Genomic DNA, 20,902 nt, shown 5'->3' on the forward strand with positions numbered 1-20,902 from the left:
CAAATATTATAGTTGAAATTGAGATCTAAGATGGATTACAGAAATCACTATAAAGTAAGAAAAAAACTCTTTCTATCCGCCGCCGTCCCTCCCGGTCATTCGCCCACAAGTGGATATCAATAGCTGTTGTTTTCCAGTGGCACCAGATTAATTCAAGAACTGCTTAAACATTTAAATTTTAAACACCATAAAAACATTTCTTTCAAAGAAATTTAAAGTGAATAATAAACATAACCAGAAATTCTGAACACGTGAAAAATACGAAAGAATTCAGAACATCTTTTAGTACCTACTAAATGGAATCGCCACTCTTGTAGTCTAGACACTGCAATAAAGCCAAAGGCCTAAATTGCTTTTTTGGACTTAATTGCACCGTCTGTTCGAAAGCAATGGTTTTCACTTCCGCAGTAAATAGTAAACAAGAAAGTCCGACTGCTAGGGGGAAACTAAGAAACGTTTAAATATATGCATTAATAGCCTGTAACTGCAACAAACCAATTCTGTAATATCGTACACAGTACAGTTGGTTCACATCCAGAGATAATGTCTTCATATACACATTTACCTTCAAGGAAAGGTGAGCAGAGGTTAGAAAGCAATTAATTGCTGTGTAATTGTGATGCACGTTCCAATGTGCAGTTTACATTGTATGATTTTGTCACAACATGTGGGTTGCACAAGGCTTGCAGTTGTGCTTGTTGGCACTTGTGTATATGAATGAATAGATATAATGAAAAGTTGTCTTTGAACTTCAATAATGTCAAGGCCTTCACCTTTAACCCATTGCAATAAAGCGGAATCAAGGAGCCCCTTTAGTCAGGAAACGTGGCGAACAGCACAGAACCAATCAGAGCAAGTGGGAAAGCACCAAAGAATGTCTTAGCAGCAACACTTTGACCTCTCACATTAAACTGCAGCAGGTAACTTTTCCCGCTTTAGCACTCCCATTAAATACGCTTTATTGTCTCTGTAAAATGTAATATTTTCATGCATGAAATATTTTATGACATTTTGGCATGTTCTTGACCATTTAAGTTTGGTTGGTTGTGGCTTTTGCTGGTTACATCCGTTGTTTCTGACAGATTTAAAGCGTAGATTTCGGAACAAGTGAATAGTAAGCCGAAAGGAAGTCATTTGCGATCTGTGTAATAGTGTGGTGCTTTATTGTCGACATTTAAACACATTTAAATGCATCAAAACACATACAACATATAGTCCTGCATATGTACATTTAAAGACTTAAAGCGCATTTATTTGTATAATTGCTTGTATAATTTCATTGCCACTTTTTTTTGTAAAAATGTAGGAAAAAATGGAGGGTGGGGAGGCGAAGCGGGCATAGCCAAGGATCAAGGCTAAAAGACTTGTCGTCTTGTCACACCCACCAACCTTGGCCCTGGTCCAGTGACGTAGTTAATTTTCTGAATTCCTTTCTTTTACGTCGTCACAGAGAGAAGCAGAATCTTGGAGTCCACCTATCGAATGCTGAGGATGTAGTCCGTCCTTGTCTTCAACAAACCAATCTGCTTGTAGACTTAAACAATATGCATAAAATTACAATCTCAGTAGTGGGTCAGTATGATTGATAAATGCGTTTTTTCGAATTTTTTTGTTGTTGTTAAACTTTTTCTCATGTGTAATCATTACGAATAGATAAAGCGGTGTCTGCTTAACGAGGAGCAATGGAACACTTTTCACTGCGCTTTTAGCTTACAGCAAGGAAAATGGCGGAAGCTGCAGGGACATTAGCATAAAGGTCTGAACTGATTTGCCTTTGGATGAAGATACAAGCTGGATTCTAGTTTTGTGGGCTATTCACTATAATGCAGCTATTGGATACCTTTATCAAAAACAAAACCTGTGCGCTGATGCAAAACAAGTTTAACCACAAAATATAAATATTTTATTCTCTAAAAAGAATTGTCAATATAATCATGCTATAATGGTGTATTATACCATTATTCGAAAAAATACACATTTCTTTTGTGATATTAAATTTTAATATAATGCTTATGTGCTTTCTGATTACCACTCTCTGATTTATAAATGTCTGTAAGACGTTACATGCATAAATCATACATTTCCATAGACCTCTGTGTGTGGACGCCTGTTTTGTGAGGAGAAATGGTTAAAAGCGTGTTTATTTAAATTGAAAATATGTTTTATGGTGGTTTCAGTTCCCAAAAAGGCACTAAATATTTAAAGAATATTCTACCATTTTTATTTTTTAAAGGTATGTAAAGCGCACATGGGTTTAATCGAAAATAACTTTCTTAATGTCTCGAACGTCAATCTGACGTTTTTTATTATTTTGTGACATTTTAGTGCTTTTTATAGCATAGCGCATGTAATGGCTTTAAGAAATCAACACTTACTCAATATCCAGACACAGGCCTATCCGTGCCGGCAACACATCCATGTGTAATCAAATATAAAACTATTACATTGGAAAATATTATCTACAAACGCAAGAAAATACCAAGAATTTAGAATTTATTAAAACAAATGTATAGTATTACGCTACAAACATTATTCGAAACGAAGTACATATAAGAGCTGACGCAAAAACTCGAGGCTCATTTCTGTATTTTTTTGCACACACGAGGATTTAAAAAAATGAATCATAAAACAGCACGTGTTGGAACTTACCATATGTGTTACTGAAATCATTTAAAATAATAAAACCGGAGATCACACATTTTTCATTTTTATTAAGAAACAAGGATACATTATATATTTTAATAGGTACAGTAAACAAAAGAGAATGAAGCAATGTGTATTTAACACATATTAAAAAAAAAATATTTAACACATTACATGCAACACATTTTTATATTTTCATTCGCATTTTATTGTTTATAGACATTTTACATCTACCAAAAACGAAATAAGCAATTTTAATTAAATGTGCGTGTGTGTGTTACATACACGCACTACACGCACATTTTATAGGCTACCTATACATTTCTATACACTTGTATCGTTGTATCTGCTTGTGCACATGATGAAGCAGCTTCACCTGTAAATGTAATGATTATTAGGACAACCATGCATTTTTTAATGGCAGTTTTCTCTTAAATTATTATCTTTTTTTACCATTGCAATACATATTGTTAGCGTAAAATGCACAGTATTTCGTTGCATTGTTTATACACGCATTTATATTAACATAACTATTATGTATACCCACGTCTTTACATTTATAATAATAGTAGTTTATAAATGCACGTTTGCAAATAAAACCTTTAAATATTTACGGAAATGAAGAACCGACTACTGAAGGCCTCATACTACTAATTCTGAATTAATGTAAAATGTAAGAAACTCTGGACGAGAATGTAAAGAAAATGAAAATCTCATAATCGATAAGTTTACATTAGTATGAATCTGCATTATTTGTCTGTTTTGGAAAATCTTTCGGTCGATCCCTTGAATGGTTTGATGAGACGTCTCAGTGACAGACAAGTACATAGACCAATCACATTCCCCCATGTCTTACGCTGGGTCACAGGCACTGACCTCGCAGTTGAAGCCTATACGACAAAGCTCTACACAGACAAACAAACACTGAATAGCTCGTTCAAGTTAATATTTTTATTGTAATTGCACAAAATTACGCCTTCTGGTATTTTCGCAAAAAAACATTATTACGGACGTTTTAAACAGCTTGCTTTTGTTTTCTATATATTTAGGTTACATAAACTTGTATAAGTTGTGCATTTTGTTAACTTCCTCTCCTCAAGCTTATTTATGAAATTGATCTGCAAAGTAAAAATGGACAAACGTGGACATTATACGTATAGAACTCTAAACAATAGAACTCGTGGTGTGACATTTCTACGACGTATAACCGCATAACACTTTTTGTATTTTTTTTAAAATGCGAGTTAAAATTATACACGAAATTTCTGGTGTGTCACGAATTATACGCCTAACGGATTACAACCATGTGAAGAAAACTGTCCATGTTATGGAGTATAATCTAAGTGGATACATATAAAGATTATTTATACAAACTTACTAAAACTCAGAAGACTAACGTAAGTTGTTTACGGATCTATTTCATACTGTCATATAATTTATAATATATATGCACAAGTACAAGTTCCACATATATATATTGCAAATTTTATTTTATAATTTTTTTACTGAATTAAGTTTACAATACTAAGGTAATTTAGTGAATTGCCACAACAACAGACTGCGGACTTCTTAATACACACAAAAAGCGAAACGGTGATTATTAAAAAATGTATTTGATTTGTACCATTTAGTAAGGCAAACTAAAACTTTTGCAATATCGTACAAATCTATTTTTAAAATACAGGACGTTTTTCCTACATATAAACAAACTACTGACAATGCATAAGCACATATACTTAAAATCACCAGTGTAATACATTATGTATAACCATATGCTATGTGAAACACCAATGTATCAAAAATACATTATGTATAACCGTAATTATGTAAGTATGTATTGATTTTGCAACTAATCCTCTATATAGAAATTTACAATTTAAAACGAGCCAAGTTTTCAGCTACTGTCTAGTAAAAGCGTCTAAAACTGTCCATTGATTATTATATTCGTTATCGTGTTTCCGTTTATTTTACGAAGTGTTCTATTTACTTGCCTGAGGTTCTTTTTTCATTTGGAGCCGCATAAGCCACGTAAATGTGCGTGTAGACGTCTGTTCTTTGTTCTGCATGGGTTTCCTTAACAGTAAAATTTAGCTAGATGGCGCCATTGCTCCACGCTGTGCCATACAACTTCACCAACTTGACCCCAGTGACGTCAAGACGGTCTGGCGCATCAAGGCCACTTTCAAAACCCTATTGGTCTGAAAATCACATGACAAACCGCCTTGAATCCATAATTATGTTGCTGATATTTTTCGCCCCCCCAAAAGATGTCAGCGTCCTACTGTCCGTATACTCTTCAGCATAAAGGAGGCTGTTTTAAATCACAAGAAAAACAAGCTGAGTAACAAAATGTCATGTCCGAACAACGTGGCAGCCAACACATTCCTGATGGATTCGCTGGTGGGAGGAACATCTCCTTACAGAGGTGAGGGTTATTCCGGAATATATATGCAACCTTCTGCAGATTATGGCTGTTCCATGATGGGTAGTTTTGGAATAGTCGGCACCCCTCTATCCAAACGGGATGAGCTGCAGCCGAGCGGGATGCATCTCGGTAGTTATCAGCATTCGCATTACCTGTCGCAGCGGGACGCATGGACCGCAGGCTCTAAAACTTACAGGGGCTCGCAACCTGTTGCCCAGCCTTTGCACCCTTGCTCATTTCCAGCCAGTAATGTGAAAGAAGAAGCGATTCCTTGTCTTTACCAGACTGATAACGGCAGCGCCAATGAGTCCGCTGAGAAATCCACCTACATCCGTTTAGGAGACAATAACAGACACCCGAATCAAGGCGCCGTCTCCACCCCCGATTATTTCCGACGGAGCCAGGTGTACACCAATGAAAGGGGCCACCATGGAGATGAGTTCGGCTCGGACTTTAATCCAGTACCTAGAATAACGCCTGTAGAGACACAAGCAGCAGATTCATATGTCAAAACCAACAAAGCAAAGCAGAAACCAGCAGACATGGAAGAAAATACGCAAGAGGACGAAAAGGATCAGAAACACTCTAGGAAAGAGGACAATGTCTCTAAAACAGACAGTTGTACCGATGAATCCGAGAGCGAATTGAAAGGTGATAAAGCTAATTCCTTCTCTTTCGTCTCTCTCTCTCTCTTTCTGTCTGTCCCTCACACACACGCACCCACACACACATACACACACACACACACACACACACACACATATCGCATTATCTTGTATGTACAACATGTTAACTAGTAATCAAATTACATGTCAAATTGCAAAACTTGTTAGTTTTGTTGCTACGACCGGCTGGGCCATGTGTACATCATCGAACAGACACATAATCACACCATATGTGACTTACAGGCCTAGATACTAGTACTTCTGTTTCCGTCAAAGACAGACATTAGTCATTTAACACTCAGTCATACATTCAATCTTAAATTGTCATTTAAAATGTAAACAGTAACACTAATTAAAAAAAAAAAATTCCCTTGCAGTAATTGACATTACAACAGAATAGCAGAATATTACGCCAGAACGCAGTGTAAACGTGCGCTCACACAGACAACACAATATTTACACTAACCTTTATAAAAATGAAATTACGTTTTTATTTCAACCCAGCTGGTGCCCCACATAAGTAATGTTTTATCCACAAAATATATATATATAAAGACGTCCCCTTATAAAAAGTCTTCCCAATATACAATTTAATTTTAAAATTATTTTAAATAGCTTTCGGGCGTCAATGGCATTTCTCTTTTTTTACAATTGTGAATAATACATGTCTAATGCAATATTCACATGCATTGAAAAATAACAACCGGTACATTATCACCACCCTAAAAGGAATAGCCTAAATTTATTAAATCCCAAAAAGTGTGTATTGATGCATGCAGTATTTTTTTGTTAGATTTTGACTAAAATTAAACTAAGAATAACATAATTTACGCAAATATTCAGTAATTTTATTCAGTATTTGTGACAAGTATTTGAGTGTGTATTTTATGTGTATGGGATACACATTTCGTTAACTACACAATAATAAAAAATGCTGTTTTTAGAAAATGTGGTTATATTGAAGTATGTACTTAAAATCATAAATACACCTTAAAACGTTTTAATAATTTTAAATCACTATCACGCGCGTATGTAATTACATTGTCATGTTGTCATTATATCAAATGTCAATACAAAAATGATTGATTACATTTTACATTAAAGCGTAGTTGTGTAGTGGTTAAATTAAGATGCATCTGATAATCCGGGTTTTTAAAAATCTTTTCTTTAGCCTCTGCATCTAGTTTACTACGCAATATATCGCTTTTACGAGTTGTTACATTCTGTCTATAATTTTGTAATGTCCCAATTTGGAAAACATTTTATTTCCATGTTTGTTTAATACGTGATCTAACGATTTAGGCTGACTTTGTTTAAAATAGGCAACTATTAGACATTAAACCAAATGAAACACGTACGCACTTTGTGTTTGCTAACTTATTTTGTATAAAAATAAATATATTATGTGTGAGCATTGTTACAAAATTTCTTATACGTTTTTTGTCTTGCTGAGTGATATTTTAGTCAAAATAATTGCAGGCTGATGACTTGCAAATAACACTTGCAAAGTTACACAGCCGGAAATTAGACAGAAACTGTATTAAAACAATATAGAGGATTCAAACATAGATAAACAACTACAGATATATATATTGAGTGTGTGTGTGTGTGTGTATTTATATATGTATATAGCCTATATATTGGGAAATAAACGGCCATGCGGCATAGTTTTACATTGGTAAAAACAAGGTAGTTGAATAAAATTATTAGAATACTTAGAATATACAAAAATACATATATTTTATGCAAACGTATACTGTTTATTATGCTAAACAAATTTTAGCTTGTGAAAATGGACGATTATGATGGTTAGCTTGCGTTAACTCGTATTTACACTCCAATTTCAGTTCTGGTTTTTTTACTTTTGCAGATGAGACTGCATTGGAAAAAGCAACAGGAAACTGGCTAAAAGCAAAAAGTGGACGAAAGAAAAGATGTCCATACACAAAGCATCAGACACTTGAGCTGGAAAAGGAGTTCTTGTTCAACATGTACTTGACTCGAGAGCGCCGTCTGGAGATCAGTAAGAGTATCAACCTCACAGACAGACAGGTCAAGATCTGGTTCCAAAACAGAAGGATGAAGCTAAAGAAACTCAGCAGAGAAAGTCGCGTCCGGGAGCTAACTGCTGGCTACAGCTTTAACTGAGGGCTAACCAAATAGACAAAAGAAAAAAATTAGCAAATAATTTGTTCTTGTCTCCCCGCGTTTTTGCCCCATCAATTTCTTTCATTTATTCTTTTCGTTCACAGACTCACGCATATATACGCAAAATATAAAATAGCAAAGCAAGGCCCTAGGTAAAAACCGTGGTCCATGACTTAAATTGCAAAGGGACTGGAGCCTCTTGCAAATGTTATTAGCTAAAACCTTACCCTGAGTTATGAATGTGAAAATGAGCAGTATAACTTTGTAAATATGCCAGTTGTGAGTGAAGCTGTGGGCGCTTGGTGCAAATATTTGTGACAGATTTGTATTATAGGCTCCCTAAGTCCAAATCCTAAAAACGAGATGTCTACTTGATGTCTTAGATTAGCCTGTTTGCTATCAGTGCGCTTGTCCTATACAATGCGCACTCTGTATTTTGCATGCTTTGTCCTTTAAGTGTATTTGTCAATTTAATGTTCAACTGGAAAGGGTGTTAAATAAAACGGGGTGGGAAAATCAAATGTTCTTGTATGTCCTTCCCCTTGCACATTTTCTTGTATTCTTTTGACAGGGAATTTTTTGGTGAGGACAGAGCAGAGAGGTAGAAAGAGAAAGTGCAGAGCACTTCGAATATGAGTGGGAGACCCATAACGTTGATTTAAATATTATCCAGGTGACCACAGTAAGTCAAGGTCATAAAATTGTAATGTCATGACGGTCCTGGAAAGCGCTGGGGGTGGATTTTATGATCTGCAAATATAATGTGCTGCTGCAGTAAAGATGCATTAAAAGGTGAGTGGAGGAGGGCTAATTCACATACTGGAGACTGCAATGTGCTGGCCTCACTGACGCTCTCTGCGGTCTGCCTGGCGGTTTTGGAACCAGGAACCCTTTATTATGGAGTAATGGAAAGCTATGGTACGATAGACTGAACACGGATGAATGATAGGAACTACAGCAACAGTAAATGAATGAGTGGATCCTACGAACAGCGTTATTCGAGCCATGTAAAGAAAACACAAGGTAGGATCAAAATGTCTTATTTGTTTGTTGACTGAGCTTGATAAAGGCTATTTTGGCTTCTATTTGCTTTTAAATCGCTGAAATGGATAACAGCTTTGATTTGAACGACAGTTGCTTTCTGGAGATGGGGACTTTGCTCTCCATACTTCTGACAGTGACTGATAAGGAAGTGCTGTTGTAGATATTGTGGTCAGTCTTCCAAGTGCAAGTTAAAGTTGTGGAGCTACTAATATTAGCATCATGTGTAATTAATATATGAATTATTTGTAGTGCCTCTGAATGACAATCCTTGTCAGATTTCTCGTTAATTATGGGTTATGTCTTTGGGTGCATTTTGGTGTCTGGGAAAAAAGCCACAGGAAACTTTTTAGACAGTCACACTATTGTTGAAAACCTGTAAATATTTGAATGCTTGTAATTTGTCAGCCTGGCTTTTGCTAAAATGTTTAATATTTACTGACGTTTATTACTAATGATACTGCTTGCCGGAAGTCTCAGTTTGTGTTAATTTTGGTGTTATTTTTAAACGTAAATAAAGCAGTGGCCTGTCAGGCATCTCGGCCATCATATACCAGCTCTGATTAAATTGACATTTGAAGAATGGAATGGAAAATGACTTACTTGTCCGTGAAGATTTGTTGGTTGTCATCTCCTGTGGATAACGCCGTAACGCGCAGCTGGTGCGTGGTTTAGGTAGTTTCATGTTGTTGGGGTTGGCTTCCTGGCTCGACAACAAGAAACTGCCTTGATTACGTCAGTTCGTCTTCATCAAGGGCGACAATTGCTGTTAAATTACACCCTGTGCAATGAAGTTTTCGCAAATGGCATTGTAAATGAACTGAACGATTATAGCCACCGTGGTCTCTTTTTCTCCTTTGCTCGCCTTTATGTGTCAGGCTGTAAAAGCGAATTTAGACTCTCAGAGGGGGGAAAGGACTGTAAACACCATGGGACAAACTTAGTCCGTTCCTTAATATAGCTCATTCATTCATTACAGTATACGATAAAGAGTGTTTTATCCACCTTTTAACGTTTTTGGTAAATGTGGCGAGAAAACATTGACAGAAAGAAAGATAAGACAAAAGTAGCAGCTGAGAAACAAAATTGATTGATTGATGGACGGCTATTAGAATGGACATATAGGCCCAAATGACACAAAGAAATTAAGAAAAATCTTATGTACGCACATAATTTTCCACTGTATATCAAATTGTGATTTGTTATGGAATTGCATGAATTTTTGATTATTCTTTCTATTTACTGCGCGTGTGCCTATTAGTGAGAAGTCAAGTTAAACACGAAACACTTTACAATTTGAATATTTGATCCTGAGACGAATAATGCCTGATGTTGATAGCGTTAGAAAGCAACCAGTCAATATAAAATTTAATTTAAATACTTAAAATATTTATGAAATTTAAAATTTGCCAAGTAATTTCATCACACACTTCACGGCATGTGATCAGTCACAGACCATTGAACCTGTAAGCGACTTGCGTCAATTTGCAAACGTGCTGTAAATTGCCACTTAAACTTAATAATTGTAATTAAAATCATACTAGTAGCAGTACTAGTAGCCAGTAGCCATGGATGCTGTTTGACCTGTAGCTTCCGCTCAGGAACAATTATAAAAAGCTGGATAGGAAAACCTGCGCATTTCAGGCTGCATGAATTTTTATTTATATTTGATGTCTTGTTGATTTGCATTTACTTATTTTTTATATTTCGCCATCTTTCATATTGCAGATTTGATATGGAGTGCACAGGCAAAACGACGGACAGCTCTTGAACTTAAATATTATTCTGACTTTAGAATAGCAATAGCCTTGTATTTTTGTGTGCATATCTAATTATTACATGCATTTCTGAATGTTTTACAAAAAAAAATCCGAATTGAGTTTTGTTTGCAACGGTGTTGGGAACCATAGCTACTTCTATTCAGAAAATAGAAGTTTTGCGCTTTGTCTTAATTTTACGCTACAGTAACACAGTGCGTATTGCTTCTAAAACATCTCCTTAAATAATGTGCTTTAATTTAGCTAATGTTAAATGAACAGCTGTTTGTTGCGAAGGGCCTCATCAGGTCTTCTGTACGGAAAGAGCAGATTTTACCATATCTGCATGTTTTCTTAACCATGTCCCCTCCCTTCATCTGTTTTGCGACGGGAGGAGACAGTCTGGAATCCCAAGTCATTTTCATTCAGTTGAGTGAATGGGGTTCTCCTCTGGAATGCGTCACCAACAAAGAGTTTACAGCACACGCAATAGCCCCACAGGACATTGCCGCCTAGTATACATATATAGCCGCAATATCTTTAAATAGCCTAAGGATTGGGCATTAGAACATTAGCCTTCGTCTCAATATATTTAGAATAGTAAAATGTTAAGTCATGAAATGCATCCTTTGGTTTTAGCATAGTGCGACATTACTGCCAGTTATGTGACGCATTAATTGCAATACACTGTAGCATTAGCAACAGCATATCCCTGATATGAGCAGTAAGGGCTTTTATGCGTGAGGATGTAAATAGATGGCCTAATGTACATGTATTTGACGAGAATTCAGCAAAAACTGTGGTTGCGGCTTAGTTTTTGAAACATTCAGAAAAAAATATGATATGTTTATGCCTGTTTTTACACTGTTCATTTGATTTTGTTTAGTTACATGATTGTAGTGTTTGGTTTAAGTGAATGTAACTTTGTCTAGACACGGCAGACATGGACATTCACGCATCCAGCCTGCATGCAAATTGCATGCAAATGATCATATTTCGCTTTGTTTCTGGTTTTATGTGTTAGGTTTTATTTGTATGTCTGGATCAAAGTGGGGCTGCAGTTACACAGATGAAAATGGTTTCTAATACAATGCAGCTTTGAAGCATTCTGAGATAGACCAATCAATAAAGGGTTTCTCGGTAATGTGTTTGATACAAATAACAACATAAAATATATAAACTTTTCATAGTTGGCTGACCCACAATATTTTAAATCTCCCTATTGCTATATTTTTGTCACCCATGGCCGCACAAAATATGGTAGTATGATGTATATTTTTCTTTCCATATCTCTTGCAGGCGCGCTTTAGTAAAAGAATAACAAACGCAGATACACAATTACAACAATAACATTGCAAGATTTTACAGGTAACATAAATAAATAAATAAATATTCATGCGTAAAATTAGCTCATTTATTTAAAAACTATTGTAAATAGATCATGCATCATTTATGAAAATAATTAACGCTTCCTCTAACTGAAACTGATGAAAGAGATTTTATTTTAAGATGCTAGCTTTTCATTCTAAATTATTTGGAGGAAAGATGTGAAAAGAAAATTATTAAGACTGGCTATGATGTCTAAATGTTTTATAAAGGTCATTAACTTAAAATCCACGTGCTGAACATTATACACACAAGTGTTTTTAAGCTTCTAGTTTTTTAAAACATGAATAAAGTATCAAAATCACTTTTCAAAAGTACTTTAGCGCATACTACATTAAAGCTATAAAATCTATAGGAACATCTCTAAAATATAGATGTTTGAGGTAATTCCAATACAACATATAGACTATCTTTTTCCACCATTTTGTTGAGTTGTAACCGGAAAGGCTTCTTGCCATTGGCGATTTAATTATATGGTCTAGGTATACTGCAGTAGTGTGTAACAACGTATAATATGCTTGGTGTTTTTTTCTGAATCTTTGACGCCATATCTTTTGTTAAATGAAAAAAAAAATGCAATAATAATGTCCTTCAACCTGTTTATGTCTTTGATGTGCACTTGTCTATGCATTATTTTTAGATGTGTTACTGTCCGGTCTGTGAAATATTGCTAGCAATCAAGAGACGTTAGCAGCATGATTAAATATATTCAAGATGTAATTATATATGTAGCAGACGGGGTTTCTTTTTGATATTTAGAGAATTTTTTTAGAAAAATCATCAAAGTGCATTTGTAAGAGACTCCCATGCTATTGTTAAAATGCTCCAATAATGGTTTTCTTGATGGCAACCTAAAATCTAAAATTATATTGAAGGCCTAAATAACACTTATATAGGAGAAAGTTTGGCTGTGTGCAAGCTATATGATTTATTATGTCACATGAGACTGCGCAATGCAGTGCAGTGTCCTTGGTGGAAAGCCTGCTTCTATATTATTATAACTACATAAAAATAAATGTTGCTGACTTTAGACTGTGTTCACAATGTTATTTAAGATATGCTTTCAGTGACTGCTATGTACATGTAAATCACAATATCTTTTAAACAGGTCAATCGCATGGTAATATGTACAAAATTATGTTTTAAAAAGTGAAAGTAAGGAGTGAGCTCGGCTTAAGTAGATGTTGCGTAAAGCAAATGTAACACCAACAAACACTATAGCTAAATTTGACCAGTTTTAGAGCAAGTGATTTTGTTCAAGTGCGAGTCTTTCAAACCACAAAACCTTTGAATATATAATTAATAGTCAAAAAAACATAACTTTCCAAAATAAGTCAACAAATATTTAAACATTACTAAACAAACCATCTTAAAAAAGAAAATAAATTATTTTGTTTCAGAAAATATTTTGTTTATATAGCGATTGCACACTGTAACAATAAACACATATCCTTGTTAGACACAGAATTAAACTGCTCCATATACAATTCATTTTATACACCTATACCGATGTAAAACGTGCAATTGAAGATTACAATTATAATTCAAACTCTCAAAGACATTGTTTTTATTTATTTAACACATTAACGATGTTTATTCAAGGTTGTAACATTGTTGGTCGTATTACTAACACTGATTACATTAGAAAATAATATTACGTGACTTTTATGGGTACCACGCCCTCTAAAAAATGCTTAAGGCTATTGCACTGCACTAAACTTTGATTTTTTTTTTAATATGCATTAATACAGATGCTGTTGTTTTCAGTAGTTGTTTGAAAATGTTTCACGTAGCCTATGGGATTTATGTTTTGTATACAGTTTGAGAAATTTATGATTTGATTGAATCCACTGATCGTAAGCTAAAGGTTTTAAATATCCATACTGTGACACTAGGTTTTACTTTGCTCATTGCGCAGAGTATATGGCTTCCGTAGTCCATTGCAAGGAGAAAGCAGAAACAGACCATTATCAACAAGCTGTCACGCCTTCTTTTAAACCCGTAAATACAACTATATTATATATTATGTAGTATATTATTATTTCTTTAATTTTGGATTTTATTGCTTTTCGTTGTTTTGCTAATTAAAAATTGTGTGCACTGCAAAAGTTGTTTTAAACGGAAAAGTGGTGCATAATGGCACTTATCATTTTAGGGCAGATCTCTGTAAACGGTTTAAACTGCTCTTCTTAATTAATGTAAATAATGTTGTTTGAATAAAGTTTTAAAGCTAAGTTTAAGCGCTATTTACCGTGCGACAGTAATATTTGTTTTGAGGTTGCAAAAAAATAAAAAACAACCAATAGGATAAAAAGCCCGACCTCATGTGGCCGGATCTATACTGGGCCTAACACTGACCAAAATCTACGAAAACATCAGTATGGATATTTTCGAAGTTAAGATAATTAAAATGTGCCGTTATTTTACATTAGACAAAATGACTAAATTGTCCAACTACAAATAGATTTGATATAACTGGACAAACACGAAACTAAAAGAAAAGAAGAATATTACAATACCTATTATGGTGCTGCTGTAATTTTATATACGTCGAAGTAACTTAGACAAATCTACATACATTTTCAAACCTTTATCTCAGAGACAATTTAACTGTTAACAAGAGTTTGTAAACACTCTCTTTTTTCTCCTTTTTCTCCTAGTGTATTCGCCAGAGGTTTGATGAGTCGTCTTTCACAAGCCTAGTGTTGGTTTTATGTTATACTAGGAACTCAACTGCAGTTTTATTAACGACACGTTTATGAACAATCAAATGGTCCTCGTAAAAATTTATTGAAGGACATAAAAGCATGCACGACCACTTGACGAATATAGTCGCAGTTGTGGTGCGTTTTCAGGCGTCTTACTGGTCCCACTGCCCAGAGTTTTAAAACTCCATTTTATGAGGGATACCCCAATTGTATTTATTTGAAACTAGTGGAAAATAGCAGTGCGTAAAGTCAACCCTCTCGGCACCATAAGAGCTTTATATGTGTTACATTAATTCCAACGAGTCCTTTTCAATTATAAAGAATTAAAAGTGATACTGAAAAAGACAATTAAAACATAGTATTTTATTCCTAATTGTTTTTAATAAATAACATTATTCAGTGAGGGGTGTGCAGAAGCATAGCCAGAGCACAGTAGCATTCACTCGACAGAGATTGATTACACCAACAAATAGTGCCTTTTTTAAGGCGGCTAACATGTACAGTTCTTTTATGTAGGCTATAAATAAAACATACACATTAAACAGATTACCATTACATATTAAAACACATTTATATTCATGTATTTAGGATCTATATCAAAACACAACATTAGAATTTAGCGACCTACTGCAAACTCGAAGTGCATTGCCGTTCCAAGAGGACTCGCGCATTGATCTGCTGTGCAGTTTTTCAGGGGGTAAATGTAATCACGTGTTCAGCAGACGTCCAATCCGAGGCGCAGAAGCTTTCTGAAATAATTACCTGTCTTGATTGTTCTACGGTCAGATAAAAAAGTACACATACACTCCATATAATAATCGGATGCATGTAAAAGAGAAGGGAAACATCGCCATGTCGGCTACGGGTCCCATAAGTAATTATTATGTGGATTCATTGATCAACCATGAGAGCGAGGATGTTCTGGCGAGTCGTTTCTCGGCCACTGGTCCGATATCTTCCAGCTCACGCCCGACGTCCCTGGTACCGGAATGCGCGGATTACCCGTCTTGCAGTTTTGCCCCGAAACCACCAGTTTTTACTACCTCGTGGGCCCCCGTTCACTCGCAATCGTCAGTGGTTTACCATCCATACACTCACCAACCTCACCTAGGCACAGACTCAAGGTACGTCCGCTCTTGGCTGGAGCCTATCCCCGGTACCGTGTCTTTTCCAGGATATACAGGGAACAGTAGGCACTACGGGCTGAAGCCCGATTCCTTCCAGGATCCTCGTGCTGGAGACTGTTTGGGCTCGAACGGACGTACTTACACGGATTATCTGTATTGCTCTGCCGTCGACATAAGAGAAAAGCAGCAAAACACACCATCGCCTGAAACGGAGAGTCTGTCTTCCGGAAAACACAAAGACGACAAGGCTGAATTAGACCCAAGTAAGTTGAAGCCATTCTTGTTTACAACCGGGTATGGGATGCTTCTCAGTTTATTGCATTCGCTTGGTGGTTGGCTGTTGTCCGTCGTAAAACCAAGTTCTATACCCTTTCATCCTCTGTGGTGTACTACGCCGACTCAAGTCTATGAGGCTATCCATTGATGACAAACGCCATAGAATTGGGTTGTAAAACGGGTAGTGGGTTATAAAAAATGGTCTCCTTAAAACAAGTCTGGCAAAGAAGGTACATATAATGTTTACAGATAACATTGCCACAACTATGATTAGAATCACAAACAACAAACGATATTAGTGTTCTTTATTTGATGTAGAAATTACTTCTAGTCTGAAAATGGCAAAGAAATAATATAAGCGGCTAGAGCGAGTATTAAACAGTTAAATGAACAAATAAAATAAATGTAAAATAATCTAATATTGTTTGTTCTCATATGAATGGTAATATTACACGATTTAAATTATTCATATTGTGGGCTGTAGCATATAAGTCATGCGTCAGACCAATTGGAAATGTAAAAGCAGTCAAAACGCTTACTTGTATTTTGAAATTTTCTAATAAATATAATTTACATATAAATGAAACTTCGTGAGAAAAAACTAAACACGTGGAATGTTTGAAGTGCATTCATTGCATAGCAGAACTTTGAGAGTAGACTTGTGAAGGCTTGAGTCCCAAGCCTTTGCGTTTTATGGGCCTATAAAGCAAATAGGTACATTTCCCTAGTTTACGGCGCAGTTTCACTACGAGTTTGCTAAACCATTTCAAATAAAAAAAGAGTTAGAGGGGGACCTCCTATGAAATTAACTGCAATTTACACGAAGACTGAAAATGTAATTGTTATTTAAACCTTATAGAATGAAAAGTGTTGCTTCATGCTGCAGTTCACAAATCGTTGTTTTAAGCAATTGCTAATTGATTATTTATTTAGTAATACCTAATAAATGCACTTATCAATAAAAACCTTTTTGGTTCAGTCATCAGTTGTGAATAGCATGTTTGCTAACACCCCTTAACCATATTGTTTTCTATGTTGTTTTTCAGATAATCCCGTGGCAAACTGGATCCATGCACGTTCAACCCGAAAGAAACGTTGTCCCTACACCAAGTATCAAACTCTCGAACTCGAAAAGGAATTTTTATTTAATATGTACCTCACAAGAGACCGGCGTTATGAGGTAGCAAGAGTGCTGAATCTAACGGAGCGACAAGTCAAAATTTGGTTCCAGAACCGACGGATGAAGATGAAGAAAATGAATAAGGAGAAAAACGACAGTAAAGAACAATAGACCAAAAGTCTTTGATTGGACACAGGATGAAGGAAGGTCATCATTTCGTATCGTCATGGGTCTTAACATTTAGCACCTTCAGCCCATAACAGGAACAGAGAAACCGAATATCCTATATGGATATAACGTGCTCTTATAATTTAATATAAGTGTAATTTCACCATCCTCACTTGAGTCATATTAATATGTAGTTTGGATTTACATAAATGTTTCTTTATTCTAAACACAAATTGGACTCTACTTCGAGAGAAGCTACTCCGACGTTTCAGTGTTAAAATACTTGAACTACTTAATTTTCAGTGTCCTAATTTATGTTCTTTACGTGATTGTTTTTTTCTATGCTACCATTTATTTGTATTTTATAAAGAATATCAAATCTGTAGTATATATATTTACATAATATGGTAATACTAAACGTGTTTGCGTCGATGTGCTTAGTTTGTTTCTAATGTTCCAGTTGGTGTATTTTACATTCTTTAAACTGTAAAAAATGAGTTTCATCATAGATTGTAGATATATTCAAATATATACAACCATGTTAATATAACTTGTTGTGTTGCTCTTAATTGCACAGAAAGTACACGCAGCAGTGAGATTCAAATGGGAAAGTGTATCTATGTTGCCTATTAGCAAAGAGTCTGGCCTACACGTACAATATCCTCATTCAAAAGGTATCGAGGATAAAATAAGTGCACGATCTAAAATATCGAATTTTACATCCCACAGATCAAATTGTAAGCGCCTCCAGTAGGCCTCTTAAACTAGCGTGCATTATACAAAATAATTTTTGGGTCTGTATTAAAAAAGATGCAATTTTTTAATAATTAAATTAAATATTTTTTTTTCAATTTGTTTTAAATTTAAATGACTACTTTAAAATATTAGTAATATTGTTGTTGTTTTAAAAATGTACATGCATTTCATGTCTTGGTATCGTTTGAAAAATAGCTAGCTATCGGTGTTCCAGTCTGCGGAAATCACAGAAATAAAAATGGAACAAAAATGTGAAAATGTTAGTTTACCAACACTATCGCCCTTTATCAGTACAATAAATATAGTGAATTTAAATGACATATGTACATTTTCTTCCGTTGTTTATATATATATATATATATATGCCTAAACTCCTGGTTATGGCGTGTTTTGGTACTGACCTTAATTGATTTAGACGTTCTTTAATTACGGTTAACCTATCCAGCCCATGAATTTTTCTTCATCTTGTCTTAGTTTGAATCTTTTATAAGCCTAATGGTAATATCTTATGATGTTATTATTTTGACCTCATTTATTTTCGAGTAGCAGTTGTGGTATTGACATAATTAAAGTTCATATGTTTACCGCTAGCTTCCTGCGCTCAGCTGGAATTGCTTTTTTGTGGGCCTTAACAATACGAACAGGATGCGGCGATTTCAAAGCCCAATCTACTACGTTTCCGCCCTGAACAAAAATGCTAGTTTTACAACCCTGTTGAAGCTTGTGTTGTTTGTCTCAGATGCGAACGAACAAAGCCAAGCTGGCTAACTGGCTAGACGTCTGGGCTAAATTACTTTATGGTTTAATGGACGTTGGTGGTGGACCCTCTCAAAGGGTTGTGCAGAAGCTTTAAGTGCTTTAGGCTAACTAGAGGCAACAGCAGTCCACTAACACCATAATATGCATTCAGGAGTAACTGCAAATCATTAAAATACCCTAAAGTCCAAAATTTTAGATTTCACAGGGTATATTTGTAGCTACAAATACTTTCGAGACTGTATGAGTTAAAAAGGCTTTAAACTATGTATTGTAAGTAGTCGTGCTAAAAGTTAATACCTTTTTCACAGTTCAAAGTATAGTGTCATACAAATAGGCTTGCTGTGGATTTTCCCAATGAAATAATTTTGCGGCACAAATTGTGTGGCCTTGGCTCCCACTCAATGATAATTTGTAAACTTGCCTACAAGCACACGAGATGGCGCTATTGACTCACTGTTGAAGCATGTTGGACCACAGATGACTGGGAGTGTACTGCAGAAAAACTGGTGAAAGAATGGCGGCCATTGTTATTAATCACTATTTTGGCTCAAATTTAACCGAAAGTCATACTTAGACACACAATAAATTTTAAATTTCTAAATCATGTATGTATTCTTATAAAAATAGTATTGTTTTTAATGTGGTTTTATTACATCGTTTCCTTTACGAAATCCACAGTATTTCTTTTGTTTTGTCAAAATCATTGTAACTTACTTACATTTAAAAGAAAACAAGCACGATGCTTTAAACAAAACTTGAACACTGTGCAGTATGGTGTCACATAGCTGAAGTAATTCATCAAATACATTGTGAAATATGGACGTTTTAGTCTCGTGTGAGTTTCGATTTATAGATAGGCTATACACTGTGTATTTTTTCTATTTATTTATTTGTTTTAGACACCCTGTTAATTATTAAAAGGTCTGTTTGTTAAAGTTATGCACAGCGTCACGTGCACTTTGCAAACACGTCAAAAAACTAAATCACATTTACATGAACGAATTAAGAAAACGTTGCTTTCATAATTTGTCTGTAAATTTTAATTTAAGTATCCATCTAAAAGTTTAGTTAACGATTTGCAAATTGGTAACTGCGTAAAATTTCTTTTTGATCATATTATTTAAAATAATACATTATAAAGAATATAACGACTAAGAAAATTTGACAGTTATGCTGTACTAATTGTAATTATAAAATTAATTTATTACAAAGAATTGCTCTCTTCCATAGTCACTCCTTTAACTTATGTTCCTATAACTGAAACAAACAATGACCCGTAATCTGCATCTTTATAGACTGTGAGATGTCTATAAATTTTCTGTGTGTGCCTCGTTCCTGTTTAACAGTGAAGTTTAAAAATTGTCAAGAAGCGTCACAAAACCGCATGCTCATAATTTTGGAAAGGACTTTAAATGAGCTTGTCTGAAATAAACAAGACATTAATGTGTCTAGTAAAATATCAAGGCATCTACTGCGCAATTTAATTGTATCAGTGCGGCAGATTTACAACTTTTTCTTATGGTTTAGTAGGGCCAAGAGAGGCTTGCATGTTCAGCTTTTCTCTCCCGTGTGTGTGTGTGTGTGTGTGTGTGTGTGTGTGTGTGTGTGTGTGTGTGTGTGTGTGTGTGTGTGTGTGTGTTAGCAATCTGATACAAATCGTCAAGGTAGACGTCACAATCCTTGTCACAATCTGACCCTTTAATAATAGCAATAGTAATTAATCATTAATTACATATTTTATAAAAAAAAATAATAGTAAAATTAAAGTATTAAAAGGTTATGAATAATGGTTATTTAAATAATATTATAAAAATAAATGTATTATTATTATTGTTATTATTATTATTATTATTATTATTATTATTATTATTATTATTATTTTATTATTATTATTATTATTCTAGTTAAGCCATTTAAATTAAA

At 34.8% G+C, this 20,902-nt stretch overlaps 2 protein-coding genes and 1 long non-coding RNA gene across 3 annotated transcripts in view; 2 read left to right on the plus strand and 1 right to left on the minus strand.

Moving 5' to 3' along the window:
- Positions 1-2,691: 2,691 nt before the first annotated feature.
- Positions 2,692-10,671, minus strand: LOC141369320 (uncharacterized). Its single transcript, XR_012372961.1, has 2 exons — positions 9,526-10,671; positions 2,692-5,545 (listed from the first exon to the last, which is right to left on the minus strand). It is a non-coding gene; the product is annotated as an uncharacterized lncRNA (long non-coding RNA).
- Positions 4,993-20,902, plus strand: part of hoxc10a (homeobox C10a) — a 41,764-nt gene continuing 25,854 nt past the window's right edge. The window contains exons 1-2 of the mRNA XM_055187456.2: positions 4,993-5,719; positions 7,604-8,904. Coding sequence (XP_055043431.1) covers positions 4,993-5,719; positions 7,604-7,881 — 1,005 coding nt within the window. The 3' untranslated portion in view covers positions 7,882-8,904. The remainder of the gene's footprint in view (positions 5,720-7,603; positions 8,905-20,902) is intronic.
- hoxc9a (homeobox C9a) lies at positions 11,335-20,699 on the plus strand. Its single transcript, XM_055187460.2, has 2 exons — positions 11,335-16,163; positions 17,223-20,699. Exons 1-2 carry the CDS (start codon positions 15,596-15,598, stop codon positions 17,465-17,467), a joined length of 813 nt encoding a protein of 270 aa, XP_055043435.1. The 5' UTR covers positions 11,335-15,595; the 3' UTR covers positions 17,468-20,699.

Source organism: Misgurnus anguillicaudatus, chromosome 13 (assembly GCF_027580225.2).
Source record: "Misgurnus anguillicaudatus chromosome 13, ASM2758022v2, whole genome shotgun sequence".
In the NCBI taxonomy this organism is placed as follows: Eukaryota; Metazoa; Chordata; class Actinopteri; order Cypriniformes; family Cobitidae; genus Misgurnus; species Misgurnus anguillicaudatus.